The sequence below is a fragment of the Haliotis asinina genome, chromosome 6, assembly GCF_037392515.1.
Source record: "Haliotis asinina isolate JCU_RB_2024 chromosome 6, JCU_Hal_asi_v2, whole genome shotgun sequence".
NCBI classification, from domain to species: Eukaryota; Metazoa; Mollusca; class Gastropoda; order Lepetellida; family Haliotidae; genus Haliotis; species Haliotis asinina.
This window is the reverse complement of record NC_090285.1, coordinates 18,542,070-18,561,517: the sequence shown is the minus strand read 5'-3', so window position 1 is coordinate 18,561,517 and position 19,448 is coordinate 18,542,070. Positions and strand designations below refer to the sequence as shown.

The 19,448-nt window shown below is 39.1% G+C and overlaps 1 protein-coding gene across 1 annotated transcript in view; it reads right to left on the bottom strand.

Moving 5' to 3' along the window:
* Positions 1 to 5,465: 5,465 nt before the first annotated feature.
* The window catches only part of LOC137287729 (carbohydrate sulfotransferase 15-like), a 50,182-nt gene continuing 36,199 nt past the window's right edge, over positions 5,466 to 19,448 (bottom strand). Inside the window, exons 5-11 of the mRNA XM_067820116.1 lie at positions 8,845 to 9,078; positions 8,435 to 8,654; positions 7,591 to 7,716; positions 6,757 to 6,913; positions 6,083 to 6,233; positions 5,853 to 6,000; positions 5,466 to 5,668 (exon numbers count right to left, since the gene is read on the bottom strand). Coding sequence (XP_067676217.1) covers positions 5,466 to 5,668; positions 5,853 to 6,000; positions 6,083 to 6,233; positions 6,757 to 6,913; positions 7,591 to 7,716; positions 8,435 to 8,654; positions 8,845 to 9,078 — 1,239 coding nt within the window. The remainder of the gene's footprint in view (positions 5,669 to 5,852; positions 6,001 to 6,082; positions 6,234 to 6,756; positions 6,914 to 7,590; positions 7,717 to 8,434; positions 8,655 to 8,844; positions 9,079 to 19,448) is intronic.

Here is a 19,448-nt window from a genome sequence, read left to right as displayed (position 1 = left end):
GAACATGTGTTTCACTGTGATCTTATTAGCAGCAATATGATCCCCCAGTACACTGCATGCTATCCATTGTAAGGCACTGGAATATGTATGTATGTGTAGTTGAGAATGCAATTTGTGTGACAGACTCATCATTCAGCGTAAATAAAAAAATATTCTAGCGAAAAAAAAAGAAAAAAAGAAGAATTGTTTGAATGGTTTTGTTCATCGCGTTATTTTCAACTCTGTACGGTGAATTTGCATTTTTGATAACTTCTTATTGTAAGTCCATACCGAAATATATGAGAATCTGCAAAGTTGTGTTTAGTGCTTCATGTGAGCTTTAGTGAAGAAATGACTTACCCCATAGGTCTGGGCCCCGTTTCACAAAGTGATCGTAGCTCCACGGCTATCGTAACGTAGAACTACGGCCGTCTTAGAGCTACGACAGCTTCGTGAAACGTGTCCCTGTCAGGAATCTTTAGAGCGCCACTGTAAGCACTGCAACTACTGCTGGTAACATAACCTTTTCATGGCCATGTTTTGCTGCACGAGTAACATGAATTACAATGTAGATAAGGGACAAGTGAAGACGTGGTCATGAAATGTTGGACTGAACCAGGTATCAACTTTTTAACAGTGACACGGCAAAACTTTCTCGTTAAAGAGACACACTGTTCCTCAGTTCTGTGCACAAATCTTGCTTTGTAAGGTTCTGAAACTGTTCTTTTCACACCGGTTCCATTTTCACGTGATGCCGTGCTCCTGAGGTAAGTAGAGTTTAAATTTTCGGAAATGCAAAAACATGATGGTAAACTATCAGTGCAGTCATATCCTGTCGTACGTGTACAAAATCACATAAGATGAATCTTGTGGCCTATGAGAAGCCCCATGGCCAACGGTGAAGTTAAGTGTCGTCCAATTCCTGGCAGACTGATGAACATCAGTGGCAATGATGATCAGGTGTAAATTCGGCAAGACACATCAGTATGATGGGCTGCAGTGGGGAATGGGATTCTCACAAATTCTCCTTCATTCCCATTAGAAAGAAACTGAAACGTCTGAAGGTATGCTTTCCGGTCAGACGCCCCTTTCTCACAACTAGAAACAGGCAGAGACGTCCGGTGTAGTGTAAACTCCAAGAACTTCAAATTCACCGGTTCACTGTTCTCGTGAACGTCGCTTTCTTCTACACTACTCAAGAGCGTTGAGACATCGTGTCATAAGGAGATGATCTATGCAGCTGAACCCATCAGTGATAGTGAGGCTGAGTTTTGGTGTAAGTTTCATTACAGTGATAATATTAGGGGCATATGCAATGCGCTGAATTCCACACCATCAAAGCGATACAATACAATCTGATTATTATTATTATTAAGAACAGCCGCCTGAGGGGCGCTAGAAGGGTAGCATTCACATGCCTTATCCCATTGTGTACCCAGTTTCTGCTGGGTGAACAGAGGCAATTTTGTACAAACTCCCTTGCCTAAGGTCAGACCAAGTCTCGTGTGTTTCGTTGTGGGGCAGGACAGGTCCTAGAGTCTCTCAGGACTCAAGCTGCCAAACATGGTCAACCATCCGAGTGCTGTCTTCTCCTTCTCTTGATTATGACCTGAGATCTATGCACAGAGCCACCACAATACCTGAGAAACACAAAGGAGAACGTTTTCAACAGGACATAGAGGATGCGGCAATGAGACCACATTTTGTTAAATTTGTCAGTTGTCACATATTCATTGATGGCAACGGCATGGCTGTCTTGTGCTGTCATCTCTTTTCAGAGAATAGTTTCATGGGAACATTACAAGGAGGCTCGATGGAAACCTCATTGACCTTCTTTCGGACTGTGTTAGATGCCAAGTTCGAGGTGGACTTTATCCTGTTTAAAATAAACCGAGGCATATACATGGGAACGGCAGATACCACGATGTTTGGTAGGCTCCATGAGTTGGGAGATATTATAAGTCTGTGGGAAGGCTACACATGATACTGGTGTGGTTGCCTGTGGTGGTTCATACATCTGAACAACCACTGCATGGTAACTGTACGACCATCAGGTTTGTGGTGTAGTCATGGCGACCATACTTTCCACCATTGTTAATTTTCTCGTTTTTGTATATTTTACCCAGATTGGAGTAATGTTTTACCATGTTTCAATTTCACACATACACAGTTTTGTTTTTGTTGAATTCAGCCCAAAGTGTGTTACAGTTACCATTTTATTCCATGTAATGTTGATTTTCAAAGCATATACACCAACATGTGCTTTCGCACTCGTCACAAAAATCCATGCTGATGGATATATTTCATTATGACCTTGAGCGTGAAGTCCAAATTCAATATTGTAGCTTGTTATTTGTAGTAAAACTAACACGATGCCCGTAAGTGAAGACGTTTAATGTGTCCCCATTCGTTTTCGATTTCTAATGAAACACTTGCTGGACATAAACGTTCTGTATTATCACCCATCTTGAAAAGTTAATAATTCTGAAATGCTATTTTCTAAACGTATAGAAAATGTTTTGTCTGACATTTGTAAAGTTCAGTTAGGTTATCACTTAAGTGCAATAATTTTATTGGTTTTTAAAATACAAAGTGGACAGGTGCCCTCTATCAAAACGAAAAGTGACTTGTTTTTATTAAACGCAATCTTAAACCATGTGTTGACTTGTGATTAAGGTAACAACTTAATTACATTATATTAACTGGCTATCTAAGAAACTGGCTTCCATCTTGATTGGATTGTTAAACTGAAATAAATGTGTTGTGTTGCCTCCCCCAAAGGAAAAGCCTACTGTTACAGTTCCAAAAGACTTGCACGTGTTGTTGAACAATACAACTCTATAGACATTTTGAAATTTTTAAGAACCATCTCCCACCATCTGTGGAGGTGAAGTGAAGTGATATTTATGAACATTCTGAAAAGTGTGTTCTTACTGAACCTTGAAGATTCTAGGCAGTTAGCCTAGACCCGTCAGTGTACGATACTCTGACACAACGCTGACTATATCAAAAACAAGATAAGCGCAAATAGCATCCTGTAATGTAATATTTGAGATTATAGTTAATCTTTGAGACAGATATTTGAGAGTACATTATAAGCTATTTCAGCAGTAAAAATTGAACATTTTGTGAGGACCACAGAATAAAATGGCTATTTATACTTGTACCATGTGTTCCCTTTATCGTTCTGTGAGAACTACATGTTCCCGATCGTTTTCCTTGTCTATTAGTTTGTCACAGATACCTGTGGTTTTCGCACGTATCATGTTACCAAGGCTATTTCACAGTAAATCATACGCCAGCATAACGTTTCTAAGCATTATAGGTTTTAAATATTTCTTAATTCACTTTACATGGTTACAACTGACTATGACACAAGGCAAGAGCAAATTACATAAAATTATAGAACAGCAGACATTATGATGCATATCGCATTGGAAATATGGACAAAACAATTGAAAAGCTGCATAGTAATAAGAATGTGAAAGACTAAAATGTAACTTAAAAGACTGCATCGACGTCATTTCATTTTCTTGAAAAATGTGTCATATTGTCGTTTTTTATTGCTCAATTCCTCATATTTCATAAACGTCCAATATATCAAAACATTTAGTTCCCCGATCCATTTGAGACACATTCGGAAGGTTATAATTTGATATGAAGTTATCATGGCATTTACCAGGCTTTATCAAATTGTTCCAGAGAAAACGTCGGTGCGTTAGGATGGCTTTTTGCATATTGATTAAAATGATATAAAATAAAACATTGAATATTTCATAAAGAAAATTCAAATGAGATTCCTTCCAGGAGGCTGCGACAGGAATATGTTAGACTTCTGTAAGACATTATTATTTAAACAACAAAGGCAAAACATGAAAGGTTTAGTAAATTCACTTTGGAAAGGAAATACACACATGCCCTCGAGCATGTCATTGGTCAATATATGTGAACGACAAAAATTTCAATTATTTCTAGGTGATTCTGAAACTTCTGTTAATTCGGCTACAAAAGACTTTGCGCTCCTTTCATAAGATGCCACGTTTAAATGAATATTCAACATATGTCATATTTGGGATTTCACTTTCATAGTTGGTTGGGTCCCAAAAAGTACTAGCTAGAATTTGTACTTTAAATCTGACACATGTTACATTTGACCACTTTCTAAAAGGCATCGTGTAGTCATAAACTGATATTGACAAAACAAAATTAGTATGTCTAGGGCAGGTAGTACAATAGTTTTATCCAATGACTATGAACAGGACTGGCATAATGAGAAGTTTGACATATCGGGAATTAAATGAAATGCTCATTTCGAGAACCTATGGGGAATCAACGCAAAAAACCCCTCGAATATCTATAAAGAATTGCACTGAACTGGAATCAAACGTTCACAAGGAGAAAAACCGTCGTACACAGCTTCACCAACGACTGTCTACATCTTCTCATCTCTCCCTGATTCCCTGAAAACAGTTATTACTGATTTGAATAAATTATTCTTCAGATTCATATGGCATGGTAAATTAACAAAATAATTTTACAACTGAACGATACAGTCATGGGAGAGAACCAGGAGAATGTATTCTCCAAGTTACCCAGAATTTGACATTTTTGGAGAAGCTTTCTGAGAAGCCATTGCATCGCGTGTACAAGCAGTGTGTGAAACAATAGCAACCAAACCGACTGACGCTTCGCCTGGATGAAGTCACCTGGTCTTAAATGCGAAATTGGGGTTTCCCGCATTTACTGCTCAAGACCAGTCACTTCCCCAAAAATGTGATTTTGAAAGAAAATATTAACGTAAATTGTCGACAGTGTAACAAAATTACAGCGACTGTCCAACAGCTTGTCAGTGGTTGCCCGTCCTTGGTACAAACAGCATATCTTAGAAGACATTATGGTATGGCGTGTTCTTACTATCATCGTCTCGAAACCTAAAGATGCCTGTGGCTAAGACTCCGCGGACCGTCCATGTCTTAAGAATTCATATCTTTGATCTTAGTCAGGGTGTTAAGAATGGGCTTTAGAAACACATAGGGCTATGGACGTCTAATAAGGGCCCATGTTACAAATTGTACTCTTTATTGTTGAAAGGCACACACCTAACTCCTATTCACTTCATTTAATCATACATTTCTTTTTTTTGCAATGTAAGCTGATTAACACGCCTTATTATATTTGACAATTGTTTGATTATACTGAATGTGGAACGGTCCTTGCTAAGGCTGTGTACTGACATTATTGGATTGCTTTGTCTCCTTGTCTAGCTATGCCATTTGAAATGGCTGATTATGGTGCCACTTTATGTAGGTTAGCACTGCTTGCCCACCTGTTTTCTAGAAATACGTTTTCCATATGTACAAAACAAAAGACTTTTGGTTTCAAAAACAAAATCTTAACGTTTATCCTCTGAAGCTTTAATCTGCAAACACTTACACTGAATTATTTATAATTGCTGACATTTGTTTGTTGGTTATATCCCACACACTTCATTTTTCTTTAGCTGATTCTATGTCACCCCATAGAAATCTCTTGTCTTGTAGTACATCTGCCAAATCGGTCTTGTATCTCCTGTAAAAGTTGTCTAACAAGACGCGGGTTTTTTCCAGCATTGGTCCCTGTTTTACCTTCCTCATATTTACTCGCTGGTGTTTGACGTTGGCGATTGAGCTCAACCAATCTTCAGTATAATCTGCAATACAGTATGGCAGAATGTGATCTTTTCTTTCAGAACAATATGTGCAAAGATAAATGTGTTAATATGATGAACCCTCAAGCTGACTGATCCCAAGCGAACAGCATTGCGCTGTACATTCTGCGCGGTTAATATTGAAAACACTATTTATGGAGCGGAAAAGAAAGAAATGAAATCTCACTTAGTTTCAAATAGTTGTACACTGTTCTTAGTCGAGCTTTTGGGTCTTGATCGTGGTCCTCTGTTCGCAATATAAGGAATTGCTCTCTGGGGAAAACCTTCAGCCATTCTCGCATGTAGACTGAATAGCACCCTAGGAAAATACGAGTCTGAAAAAGGAACAGGCGTTGTACAATCCACAGTTTTTGCATCTACCATTTGAACTGGCATTAGGATCAAACATTTTCATACCCGAAGTCTTTTTCCTATATCCAGGCTGTACAGACAATGTTCCACAGTGTGATTCTTCATGCAGGCCTCCTCGACCTGAATAGATTGAATGACAGCTTCATGGAAACCTGCTGCTGAAATTCCACCCAGCTCCATGTAGTCAGAATATAACCTGCAATCACAGCGTAAGGGGGTATAGATATCAACTGTTATCTATATCTATCTATATGTATGTATGTATGTATGTATGTATGTATGTATGTATAGATAGATAGATAGATAGATAGATAGATAGATAGATAGATATCAAGTGTTATTCCCCAATGAAGCTGTACCAAAAATTGTACCAACTTGATTGTAGGATATACGTGCGTAACAAAAGTCGTTCCAGGACTTTATACGAAACCTCAATATGCACGAATGTATGCAATCATTAGGAAGAGATAATGCGAAACTAATTCGATGACTTGTATTCAGTCGATTAAGTTGCTTTAAAGAGTATTTCATAGTATCACCTTTAATATCAAATTGGAAACTCATAGTCTTGAGATCTTAAGATATATAGGGCTGGTAAGAGTGTAACTACACTCAGTATTTCATGAAAACTTTTCTCATACCACATGTCTTCTCTGTTTAAAATACCAGAAAAATCTCATGTAATGCTGATACACAAAATACAAACATAATGCTGATACCTGTCAGTTGGATTTCTAAAGATGAGGATGAACTTTGGATCCGTATACATGTGTCTCATAAGATGGGGTGTCAAAACCACTGGTTTCTCTAATCCTGCATTTTGAGGTATTTTAGGCCAACCCCGGAAATCGAAAAAATCTGATGGAGTTGCGTCACCTGGACAAACAAAAGACAGTGATACTACGAACGGCAAGTTTGTCTCAATGCCCTTTACTGACTTTAACATTGACGATATAAATAAAATTGAATTACTATGCACTACAAGTCGTGCGAAGAAGAAATAGACTGGGGTCGGCAGTAAACTAAGTCAAAGCATAACTGAAATGGTTATATCTGCATAATTCTGTTATTCTATAGGTGGAATTCCAGGAATAGATATTAAGTGCGTCTATCGCGTCTCCTAACAAATGTCTCGACATGTTTAGGATTTGACATTTGCCAAAAAATTTATGGCCATCAAAATATCTTACGGAGTTGCCACACCTAGGCAAACAGAGATTGTGCGTGAGTGAATGAGTTTGCTTAAAAGCCGCACAGAACATATACTGGACAAAATAAGTTAGGGATATTGGTATTTTTATGATTGATATTTTATCAGTGTGTCATTGAACAAATACATGACTATTCAGAATTTCATAATTTGCATATATACCTAGCTATGTTTGTCCAGTATATTTTCATTTATACAACACTTGATGTGAGAAGAAGCATCAACCTTCAGTAAAGCAAGTACAAAAACGGGTTCTGGTTAAACCAAACATACACAGAAACATAATAGTAGGGCAGACCGGGGATTTTCAAACTGTCGACATATTTCCATGAGGTGTACCTACCTGTAATCATGTTATGGTAACCTGTTCGTGTAGTCTTTTGCTGTATTCCTCGTGACGCGGCAGAGAACATTTGTTGAAAACAGCTGAAGTTGCAGGGAGGCCTCTCTTTCATTGACCATTCATAACCTGTGTAAGTGTCATCAAATTGAACTATAAGTCATATGTTTTCAGTGTTACTGTATTCACATACTGTATTTTAACTTATAAAGACGAGCAACTAAACATATACCAACAGAGATTGATCAAACTTTGGAATCAAACGGGCGGTGGGATAATCCTGTAAGTTAAAGCTTCAACCGAAGACCAACTTGACATGAGGTATTGCACCAGCCACCAAAATATGGCAAGTCGGGTGTAAAGCTATGATTCATACGTATGTGCGTACTTCAAAGCAAAATATGTAAAAATTAAATGTACCTGAAATATGCCCGTATATTGCACATTCAGCAGCATCTCTGTCCATATTCATTCTTAAGAATGATCACATCTCTGCGTCATCCCTGTTCCACATTTGTATGGACACACACTAGTATGTGAGTGAGTTTAGTTTTACGCCGCACTCAGCAATATTCCAGCTATATGCGGTCTGTAAATAATCGAGTCTGGACCAGACAATCCAGTGATCAACATCATGAGCATCGATCTGCGCAATTTGGAACCGATGACATGTGTCAACCAAGTCAGCGAGCCTGACCACCCGATCCCGTTAGTCTCCTCATACGACAAGCAGAGTCGCCTTTTGTGGCAAGCCTGGGTTGCCGAAGGCCTATTCTACCCCGGGACTTTCACACTAGGATGTGCGACCATGAGTGCATAAGAGTGACTGAAGTGATATTATCATTACCGTATCTTCCACGGCTCCAGTAGAACGTTTCCTTTTTGATAAGACAGTTGTTGCATGGGAGTACGTCTTTATGGGCCCGTATGCGATAGGCGAGGTCGGTGGTACTCGATTTGGTCACTCCAAGAACATGGTAATAAGGTACACACTTGAGGCGCAACCTCCCATCCTTTTTGGCATACCAGCACGGGTTCTTGAAGTTTGGTAGATATTTTGGTCTTTCCTGTGACATGTCACAAAGTATAAATGCCGTATATTTATACTGAGATGGTAACAAGAGAGAGAGAGAGAGAGAGAGAGAGAGGAGAGAGAGAGAGAGAGAGAGAGAGAGAGAGAGAGGGGGGGGGGGGGGAGGGAGGACCGAAAAGGGGTGCAGGTGGGGAAGGGAGGGTCACAGGGAGGGATATACATACCATGCAAAAAAGATCCTCTGCCTGGTGCTGATGTGCTCCCACGCACCGGATGTCAAGTGTTACTGACTTTATGTTTACTCCCTCGGATTCAGTTGCGAATACTTGTGAATGCATGAGCTTCCTGATGTCATACATGACCATTCTTCTACTGTGCTGAGTCACAAACCACAGCAAAGGGCAGAGGAGCAGAATCAGTAGCATCAAATATCCAACTTTGACCCTCATCTTGACTTTCTGGAAAGAGATACACATTGATATGCTGGATTCGAGGTAATGTAACAGCAGTACCTTCTTTCACATCATACAAAACAGATGCTCTGCTACCCAAAGACCAGATGTTAAGGTTCACTTTTTCTTCACTTTCTTGGATTCAGATACATATCCTTATGAAGACATGTGCCACCTTGCCTGAAGACATATTCAGATGCTGGCTTCGAGATAATTTGACTTTTACATGCGATTGGATGGTACTGAAGTGCAATTAATACGACAATACCTTTCAGTATTACATTGCCATAGGAACCAGGTTTTGTACAGCATTGATATCTTTATGCTTTGACCTTAATAAAACATTACAAAACATACACGTCAAGGGCTCAGATTCGAAAAGTTTGGTCTGATCGTCCCAAGTCCAGGTCATTGCAAGAAAAAACCTTAACGGCTAATCACCAAAACAGTTGCTAGTATCGGAGCCTTGGTTATGAAATAGAAGTTTGAAATTTGGATTAATTTGTAAAAGCTCAAAACATTTTCCATTAAAGGTAAGTGAGTGAGTGAGTTAAAGTTTACAGTGACATCGGCAATGTTTCATCCAGATAGTAACTTAAAAAGTTATGAATTAACATTAAACGCAGTTAAATTTACCAACCCAACCCACCTCCCCCAAAGAAGAAAAAAACAACAACAACAACAAAACAAAACATACCCCCCAAAAAAACAACAAACAAACAAACAAAAAAACAAATAAAAAATAAACAAACCAAACCAAAACAAAAATATGAAGAAAGACTATATATAGACTGCCAACACCTGAAGGTAGATCACCATGTTAGCCGTGTTAGCAATTTGGACACATCTAACCGTACAATAAAAATACACACATACTATGATTTTAATTGACTTTCAATGTCTTGGGATTTACGTACCCTTTCAGGAGGACAAGAATTTTACAGAACTTAACCCACCTCAAGTCACTAGCAATTTAAATAAATATTTACCTATTTAGAAAAAAAATCGGACACATGGGCTAGGCGACTATTGTGTTACTGAAAATGCCCATGGCCAGGTAACCAACACAAAACGATGTTGAACTGGCCAGTAGCAAGATCGTTATATATAATTCAGTCATTTCCATTAAAAGTGGATGTTTGCAAGAAAGACTTCAATAGCCTTAAGGCACGTCAGAGAGTCTAAAACGATGACATAGTGTTTATGTTTAGGGTGTGCATTAATATATTTTAAGGCTGTTCACATGTCTTTAGACTCTGCTGTGCAGGCAATCGAGAAGATATTGTTCTGGATCCAAAGACAGTAGCAAAAGCTACTGCACCACCATCCTTGCACCCACCTGTAATTATGGATTTATATGTATATTATATTTCTCTCTTAATTGAATAAATTCTTTTTTATACTCTAATTTATTAGTATCTGATGTTGTAATTGTGCCAAGGAGGAGAAGAAAGAAGACGACGAGGGACTCCATTTTCCACCTCAATGCCGGCAGCAGAAATCAATGGATTAAATCTTAGCCCAAGAGTCAGAACAGGAGGAAACTCTGTGTTGAACAAATACCCATTAAGGAAATTGAAGACAATTAAGTATAGGGTCAGACTCGTTCGAATATAGCTTGGTAAGATATTGTAAAGATAATTTTACACGGCGGCGAGTAAGAGAAGGTTCATCTGCCTCCACGTAGAAACTGTCGACAGAAGAAGTTCTAAAGGATCAAGACCTTGGTGGTGGACAGAATCAAGAATTCTAAGGTTGCTCTTGCACAGTCCAGCATGCACTATGGAGTCATAATCGGGCTATGACATAGGCGTAGGAGGGTAGCTCGATCCCCTCAACATTTAGAATTTGAAACAAATCAAGGGCCTTCAGTCATTTACATTTGACATATTTCATATGCGAAAAAAAGTTAAATGAGGGTAGAAAATTAGGCCCAAGGACTTGGCCTTCTTTACAGTTTGGATGAGAGTGCCATTAAATAATAGTTCTGGGTCTGTAATAAGGCTTATATTTTCTACAAAGTGAATACAAATAGTTTTTACTTCAAATTTATAGTCGTTTTCAGGACACGGTGTCTTAATGTTATACAAACACAGCTGCAGTTGCCGTCCAATAGTATGTATGCTTTTATCGCGACAAGAAATATGAAACTCATCCACAAAAAGCCATCCATCGATAGAATCATTTAATATAAGTCTTAGATAACTGTTGTTCATACTACTAAACAATGTGACAGACAAAATACTACCCTGTCAGGCAGTCTGATCCTGATTGTAATAGGTTAAATGAGGTAAACAACCCCTGAAACCAACGTTACGTAAATCCTTCAAAGTGCCATGTCTTCATCTGGTATCGTATGCTTTCTCGAGATGAGATAATTTCAAAACTGAATTTTTGCATATTATCCGCTGCAACGTGTTTTGCGGGGGTACTAAATGTACTCCGTCTGTACGTTCGTCCGCACCTCAGTTTTCTTCTCCAGAGCAGATCTTTAAATCCGTTCAACATTTATTTGCTAAACGTGGTACATAAGATAGGTCTAGTGGTGTACTGGTGCATTTGGGTACTTTGGGAAGCATGAGCTACATATTTTGCCGTTGACTCAAATTGGTGGTAATGTTCTCACTGAACTACATTAGACAGTTGAGTCATGGTGGCTCATACAGGGGAGGTAGAGTTACATCTCCTCTTTTTCGGTGACGACAATTTAATCTCCATGTCGAGAGGTGTAAATGGGTTCTGAAGGTAAAGGGATGGTATTTGTAGGTGGTTTATGCAATTGCCTTCCTTTCTTTTTGGACCAGTGAACCATGTCTGGGTGTTATTTTAAGTTTGTGCCGGTGTTCCAGGATTACTTTTGTAGAGTACCAGGTATTGGCTGAACTTGCGGGTAAGTTTCAGTCTGAGTAGATGTTCCAGTAGATTTTATAGAGAATAGGTTGATTTTCTGACACCCACAAGATGGCCGTCTGGCGCATATGGTCAACATTCGGACAGGAGGTAGATGCTGTAGCAGAAGTACGCTATTTGGTGGAGAGATGTGAATATGTTTGGTAACAATTTCTTTACTTCAGAAAAAGAGATATTATTTGTGTGTTCTAATTTCAGAATTTGTGCGTGTCTTTCAGAGGCTTGAGAATGAATTATGATCACCCTGACAATTTGCACACTTGATGCCATTTGTGCAGTCAGCATTTGCATATTTTCTGCTACAATGGGAATTATTTGGGAGTTAATACATTGCAGTAGCACCGTGTCCAAACAGCTGACACTTAAAATAGGGATGTAGACTTCCACCTCGATGTTGAAATATCCAACTGTAATTATCTTTGGGATTTATGACAAACAAATTGTGAAAAGCGTATTGGTTTTGATGATCTTATCGCCATCTTTTCTTGTGATTCTTTTCGCTGAATATCTACCTCTGTCATATCAGTACCTATCGCGTACCGTGCCTTTACAAGAATTCAGTGTTCTATGGGTCTAGACATCAATCTTGGTACTTGCAAAGTGTCATGCCTTGAGCACATTGACAGATTGTTCCTTCCCTTCTTGGAACACTACACCGGTTCTGAGGCGAGTAACAGTTTGGACATCACCTCATATTCCAGCAAAAACTTTGGATATAGTGAAGCGTTGAGCAGCATTAATGAAGCTGTCAATCAGCTCCCTGGGCGACCAGCAGGAAACGCGGCCAAGAATCCAAATTAGTTGTGCCTGATTCAACACAAGGCAAGACAAAGTTTAAATCTATATGTTTTTCTTTGATTTTGAACGATAGCCACAGAGTTGATGGGTAGCCATAGAATGTAGATTAGACAACCCTGCTCCCCACCCGTCAACAAAGTGTCAACAAAGATGGTGTCGAAATGGAAACCTCCTACGAAACACCATGGTCATAGGAATGTTATACTCAACCAAAACAGACATAGGAAGATAAAATTGTCATACAGAATGAAGTCAGGATGGCTAGATCGGCCCATGGGCCACCGCCTTCTGGCATACGACTCTACCCATTACACTATGATGAATAATTTGATTTTGTTTTTGAATAGCCAAAACCAAAATAATACATCAAATATGTGCAATGATATTCAGTATACACAGGGTCTGGCATGACCAGCCATTCAACCATCCGTCCAGGTGAAGTACAGTCCGTTTGAGTCAGAAACGGACCGGTGAACTGCAAATTTTATTGCCAGATAAAAAAGTAAATATGTTAATCATTTACTAATACCCAACAGTTTTCTTATGTTTGAACATTTTCCGGACTCTCCCAATGAAGTTGTTTAAGAAATATCTCTGTCTTTTGTCTTTGTCTCTCTGGCCTTGAGGAGCCATGAACCACGAGGGGTACTTTAAACCTGATAAGAGATCAGAATTTCTGTAAATATTATTTCAATATTTTCACTTGTGCTATTATCGGAGAACAATCTATCCAAGCATAGAGGGAATTGTATGATATAAAAAGATATCGTCAAGCTAACCTATCTTTTTGTTGTTGGTGAATGCATCCAAGACATTAAGTTTGAAGCTATCTTTAAATATCAGTAACATGCAGGAAAAAGGTTTTACCGGTGTTCAGCGCTGTCCCGGATGATAGAGGTATGGGATGTTTATTATAGCAAAAGCCATATAATGTAGAGATTTATAGTCAAACTGACATACAGTTTTATTGCTGGTGAATGAGTACAAGACTTAGATTTGTAGGCATCAGTAATCTGCAGTAATATGGTGGTTAACATTGATATTTTTATTTTTCCGATTTGCATTGGGAGCGATTAGGAATTTGTCTCAAAGGGATGGGCTTCGTTTTCGGACCACAATTCGAAATCCTTTAAATAACCTTCCACAGAACTTCTCAGATTTGTGTGGCAATTCTTGAAGTGGTGTCTTTTTAGCATTACAGCACTTTGACATTTATGTTTTTCATGATTTTCATGGAAACTATATGGACTCTGGCTATCTTTGGAAGCAGCCCTTTGGTGGTTTCTCGAAGATAAGAGTGTGAGTTTGTGTCAACAACATGTGAAATCTCAGATAGATTTTCACTGTATGTAATGATTTACTATTTGAGCTGCCTTTTCTCTGTCACTAGCAATGGTTTTATTCACAGATATAAATATTACTGTGTGTATGTTCCCTTGAAGTAAACCTAAAACACTCCACCTCTCACACACCTTCCTGTAGTTCGATACAAAAAACTACTAATATAACCTTGAAAAATAAAACTCCCATCCCATCCCATCACCTAGGTATTTGCAGCTTTACTCAATACATTTGTTGAATAAATAGCACTTTAGAATAAATGATACGCATTATATAAAACACAAATATATCCAAAAAGGTTATATGTATGATATCTGGAATTTACCTTGTTCGAGGAATATTTCCGTCAATATCCACAAATATGAACAGTATCCAGTGCAGCTAACGCTGTACAGAGAACGTTGTCCGGTGTCACTCGTCTTTGCTGCATTATAATGTTAAAATATATACAAAGGGTTACTAGATATTAAAACCCGTGGTCATCTCTCAATTGATTGCCTGTTCATTTGTTTCATTGGTCAGTTGGACAGCACATGCGACACTTTCAGACACAGTCATTAGTTTATTGGGTCGAGGTAATTCGAGTTCTGCCCCATAAATTAACACTTGTGACAAATCCATTGACTGAACATCAATTAATTGAATGACGCCTCGTGGGTAGGGTTTATACGATAAACATGGATGACAAGCACGAAATTTCAGTGAAACCTGGGATACATATGAACTGATATTAGAACTTCTAGAAAGGTATCCGTTAACAGCTGGTCGCTTGCTGACAGAATGCTGCGGCAGATAGGATTAGAATGAATTAACACGTCACGATTTAATAAATAATATAAGAAATTTAAGAAATAAAGTGAAGAAACACTGCATATTGTGGGCAGGTTTTTGACAAAGGATTGAATAAATGTCAGCCTGCAGTTATCATGAACATATGATAAGAATGAAGGATATTTTGTTCCACAGCATAAAATTTATACTACCTCGCCAATATCTACTTTTTGCTCAGAATCCATCCTTTGGACGTTGTAAATGAAAGAACGTGTGTACATATGTGTTATGACACAAAGTGCGAATCATGTTAACTTAATTTGGCATGTTAAGAGCGTCTTATAGCTAAAATGGGTAGAATTATCAATATCAATGATATCAATGTGTTTTCAGAAATGAGCGGGCCACTGTTACTGTACGTTCAGCTGCAGATTTCCACGAAGCTGTCATTCAATCTATTTAGGTCGAAGAAGGCCTGCACGAAGAATCACACTGTGGAGCATTGTCTGCACAGTCTGGACATAGAGGAAAAAGAATTCGGGTATGGAAACGTTTTGATCCTAAAGCATGCCCGAATGGCAGATGTAACGTTAATGCATGATACAGCGTCTGTTCCTTTTTCAGACACGTATTTTCCTGGGGTGCTATTCAGTGTCCATGCGAGAATGGCTGACGGTTTTTCCCAGTGAGCAATTCCTTATACTACGAACAGAGGACCATGATCAAGACCCAAAAGCTCTACTAAGAGCAGTGTACAACTACTTGAAACTAAGTGAGATTTCTTTCTTTCTCACTTCATAAATTTTGTTGCCACTGTTAACTGAGCAGGACGTGCATCGCAGTCCTGTTCACATGGGATAGGTCAGCTTGAAAGTTCAGCATCTCAGTTGCATTATCTGTGTACATATTCCCCCAACAGGAAAGATTATATTCTGCCATGATGCATTTCAGATTATACTGAAGATTGGTTGAGTTCAATCGCCAACGTCGCCCATCAGCGGGTAAGTGAGAAGAAGCTAACACAGGGACCTATGCTTGAAAAGACCCGTGTCTTGCTGGACAATTTTACAAGATACAAGAAGGATTTAGCAGATATACTACAAGACAAGAGATATCTGTGGATGACGTAGAATCAGCTGAAGAGAATTAAGTGCGGAGGATACAACAACCAAACAATTCATGTACACGATTGCGAATAACTCTAGGCAATTCTTTAATAAAGTTTCATACAGCCGATAGAATTAGGATTTTGTGTTTGAAACCTGTCCCAAATTCTGAAAGTGTATTGTTTTGCACATGAACGCATTTGCTAAAAGCAGATCGAGATTTGGCATTACCATAAAGGAGCCTAAGAACAAAACTTATTTATACGACTTTTATACTCCCGCTGCGAAAATCATATCCTCCCGCTACGCCTCGGTGACGACACGAGAAGTGAGAAAAGCAGTTGAGGTCAAACGATCAGCTGGTGTCAACATGGCAGCAAGTCGATTCGATGCGTGTTGTTTTGTTGTGATTTAGTCAAAACATTCAGCTAGATAAATGTATTATCACATCGTGTCGAGGGAAATACGGGGTTTTATCAGTCCCTCGTAAAGTTGTATTCCCCTCGGCTGAAGCAGCCCTTTGGTGGTTTCTAGAAGATAAAGAGTGTGAGTTTGTGTCAACAGCATGTAAAATCTCAGACAGATTTTCACTGTATGTAATGATTTACTATTTGAACTGCCTTTTCTCTGTCACTAGTAATAGGTTTATTCACAGATATAAATATTACTGTGTGTATGTTCCCTTGAAGTAAACCTAAAACAATCCTACTCTCACACACCTTCCTGTAGTTCCATACAAAAACTACTAATATAACCTTGAAAAATAAAACTCCCATCCCATCCCATCCCTTCATCTAGGTATTTGTAGCTTTACTCAATACATTTGTTGAATAAATAGCACTTTAGAATAAATGATACGCATTATATAAAACACAAATATATCCAAAAAGGTTATATGTATGATATCTGGAATTTACCTTGTTCGAGGAATATTTCCGTCAGTATCCACAAATATGAACAGTATCCAGTGCAGCCAACGGGACTGATATCCGGCTCGGGGAATACAACCTTACTCGGGACTGATATCCGGCTCGGGGAATACAACCTCACTCGGGACTGATATCCGGCTCGGGGAATACAACCTTACTCGGGACTGATATCCGGCTCGGGGAATACAACCTCACTCGGGACTGTTACCCCCCTCGGGGAATACAACCTTACTCGGGACTGATATCCGGCTCGGGGAATACAACCTCACTCGGGACTGATATCCGGCTCGGGGAATACAACCTTACTCGGGACTGATATCCGGCTCGGGGAATACAACCTCACTCGGGACTGATATCCGGCTCGGGGAATACAACCTCACTCGGGACTGATGTCCGGCTCGGGGAATACAACCTCACTCGGGACTGATAAAACCCCGTATTTCCCTCGACACGATGTGATAACTTATATTATAAGCTGAAATTATATAACATATATTTGCCTGGAGTCTCCTGCCAGAAGGCTGTGGTGCACGCTGACCGCTGAAATATGTATGTTTGTGGTGATTGTTGTGGGTAGAAGCATCCTGAAAATAAATTTAGTAAACAAATATAGCCTTTCGTGTCATATTCGAGTATTCTTGATGGTTATGTCCTTGCTGGTACTCCAAGGTGGGAAGGAGCGGGGTTGCTGAACATTTTACTTTCACCATGGGTTATAATCATATTGACTCCCGTGCTCGATCCCTTGTGATTGAAACTGAAGGTCAACATAGATAAAACTGACATCTCTTGCCATTTCGAATTCTATTCAAGGTTATTTTAGAGGGTTTAAATATGTCACCCGACGGTTTTGATCCATGTTTACACAATGTATAAGGAAACTGCAAGTCCTCAATCTCTTTTCAATCCATCTATTTCCGAGCACAGGGCACTTATTTCCCGCAGAGCCAATTTTCGTGAAAGGGCCCTGAATGGTGAGGGTGCTCTGTGAGGAATTCTTTTTCTTCACGTTCGCGTGTGAGATCACCCGTTGAACCACCATGAGTCATCGAACTACTATATTTCAGTGGAATTGCAGAGGACTAAGAGAGAATTTCAATGACATGTAGTTGTTAGTATGTATTTTAAACCGTTGGCATTATGTCTCCAAGAAACGTGTCCTAAACATACGTATACATATGATTTAAGACAGCACAAATGCCATCATTCATTCTCTCCCAGTGAAGATAAAGCAACTCGGCACACTACCATACTATAGTTATTAGAAATACTAGTATTCGCTGTGATGTTCACCTGAAAACTAATCTTCAAGCCGTAGCTATTCGCTTTACATTGCACAGTTACTCTGTGCTCACTGTAGGTTCCACCCTCCACAATCTGGGGATCGGTACGATCAGCTGCCTAAGCTATGCATCATCATGGGCCCTAATGATGAATTTTGTGAAAGTGAGGATTTCCCATCTTCCTTGAAACGTATCAAACCGACTTATAATCCACCTTACATCACCGTGGAAGTTTTCCAAGGTCAGTCGATCGTTGTTTGAAACAATGTTTGTGGAAAAAATATTACTGGGCAATTTCGAAAATGCATCGAATATAATGATGTTGTTTCTATCTTAAATGAACGACATTGCTGAACAAACAATTCGTTTGTCCTCTGAAACTCCGCATATTCATAAATCGTGGTTTGACAATGACTGTAAACAAGCCAGAAAATGTAGGAAGGAAGCAGAAAAAATCTTTTCGCCGACATCCCATGGTACATAACTTAAATAATGTTAAATTACTGGTGCCGAGGCACGGCGTGCATATAAGCAAAACAGTCGCCTATCTTCGAGAAACTGCGAAAAGTGAGCTTCAAAATCTGCTGTTCACCATTTTGGAGATGGTGATAGCTTAACTACTGACAAATCTAACTGAATTGGCGAAAGCCTTGCTGAAATATGGCTGATATGACGTGAAAGCTTTATTCACTCACTCACACAATTGCCAAAAATTCATCGGCAAAAAAAGTATGTCTCTGAAATATCAGAAACAACGGCCAATGACACTATAATCAAATAACGGAGGGGGTGATGACAATATCCACTGTCAGCTACTGAAGCACTTGCCTGAAGCATGTCTGTCGACCCTAGATTTAATCTTGTCACGCGACTCTCGTGCATTTCATCGTCTCAAAATCCGTTTCATGTTACACCGCAAGATTAGAATCATTCGCCAGTAGCTTATAGTTTAATCTGACAACACTCTTGCACTGTTCAGCATCAACTTCTTCTCCTTGCACCACCGAGCGGTGGTACAAGAGTACAAAATATCGGACTGCATAGAAAATTATAAGATGGGGTATAGTTAGTGTTTAAAGTGTCATAGTATACAATTAGTAAACATCGACATCCTTTTCAATTCTGCTGTTTTCTTTGTACACATTAGTTGCTTGAAGGTAGCCAGATTTTTCCTTTTGATGTATCGTGAAGGAATATATTTTAGTCTAATATCGTTAAAGTAACTACATCACAGTAAA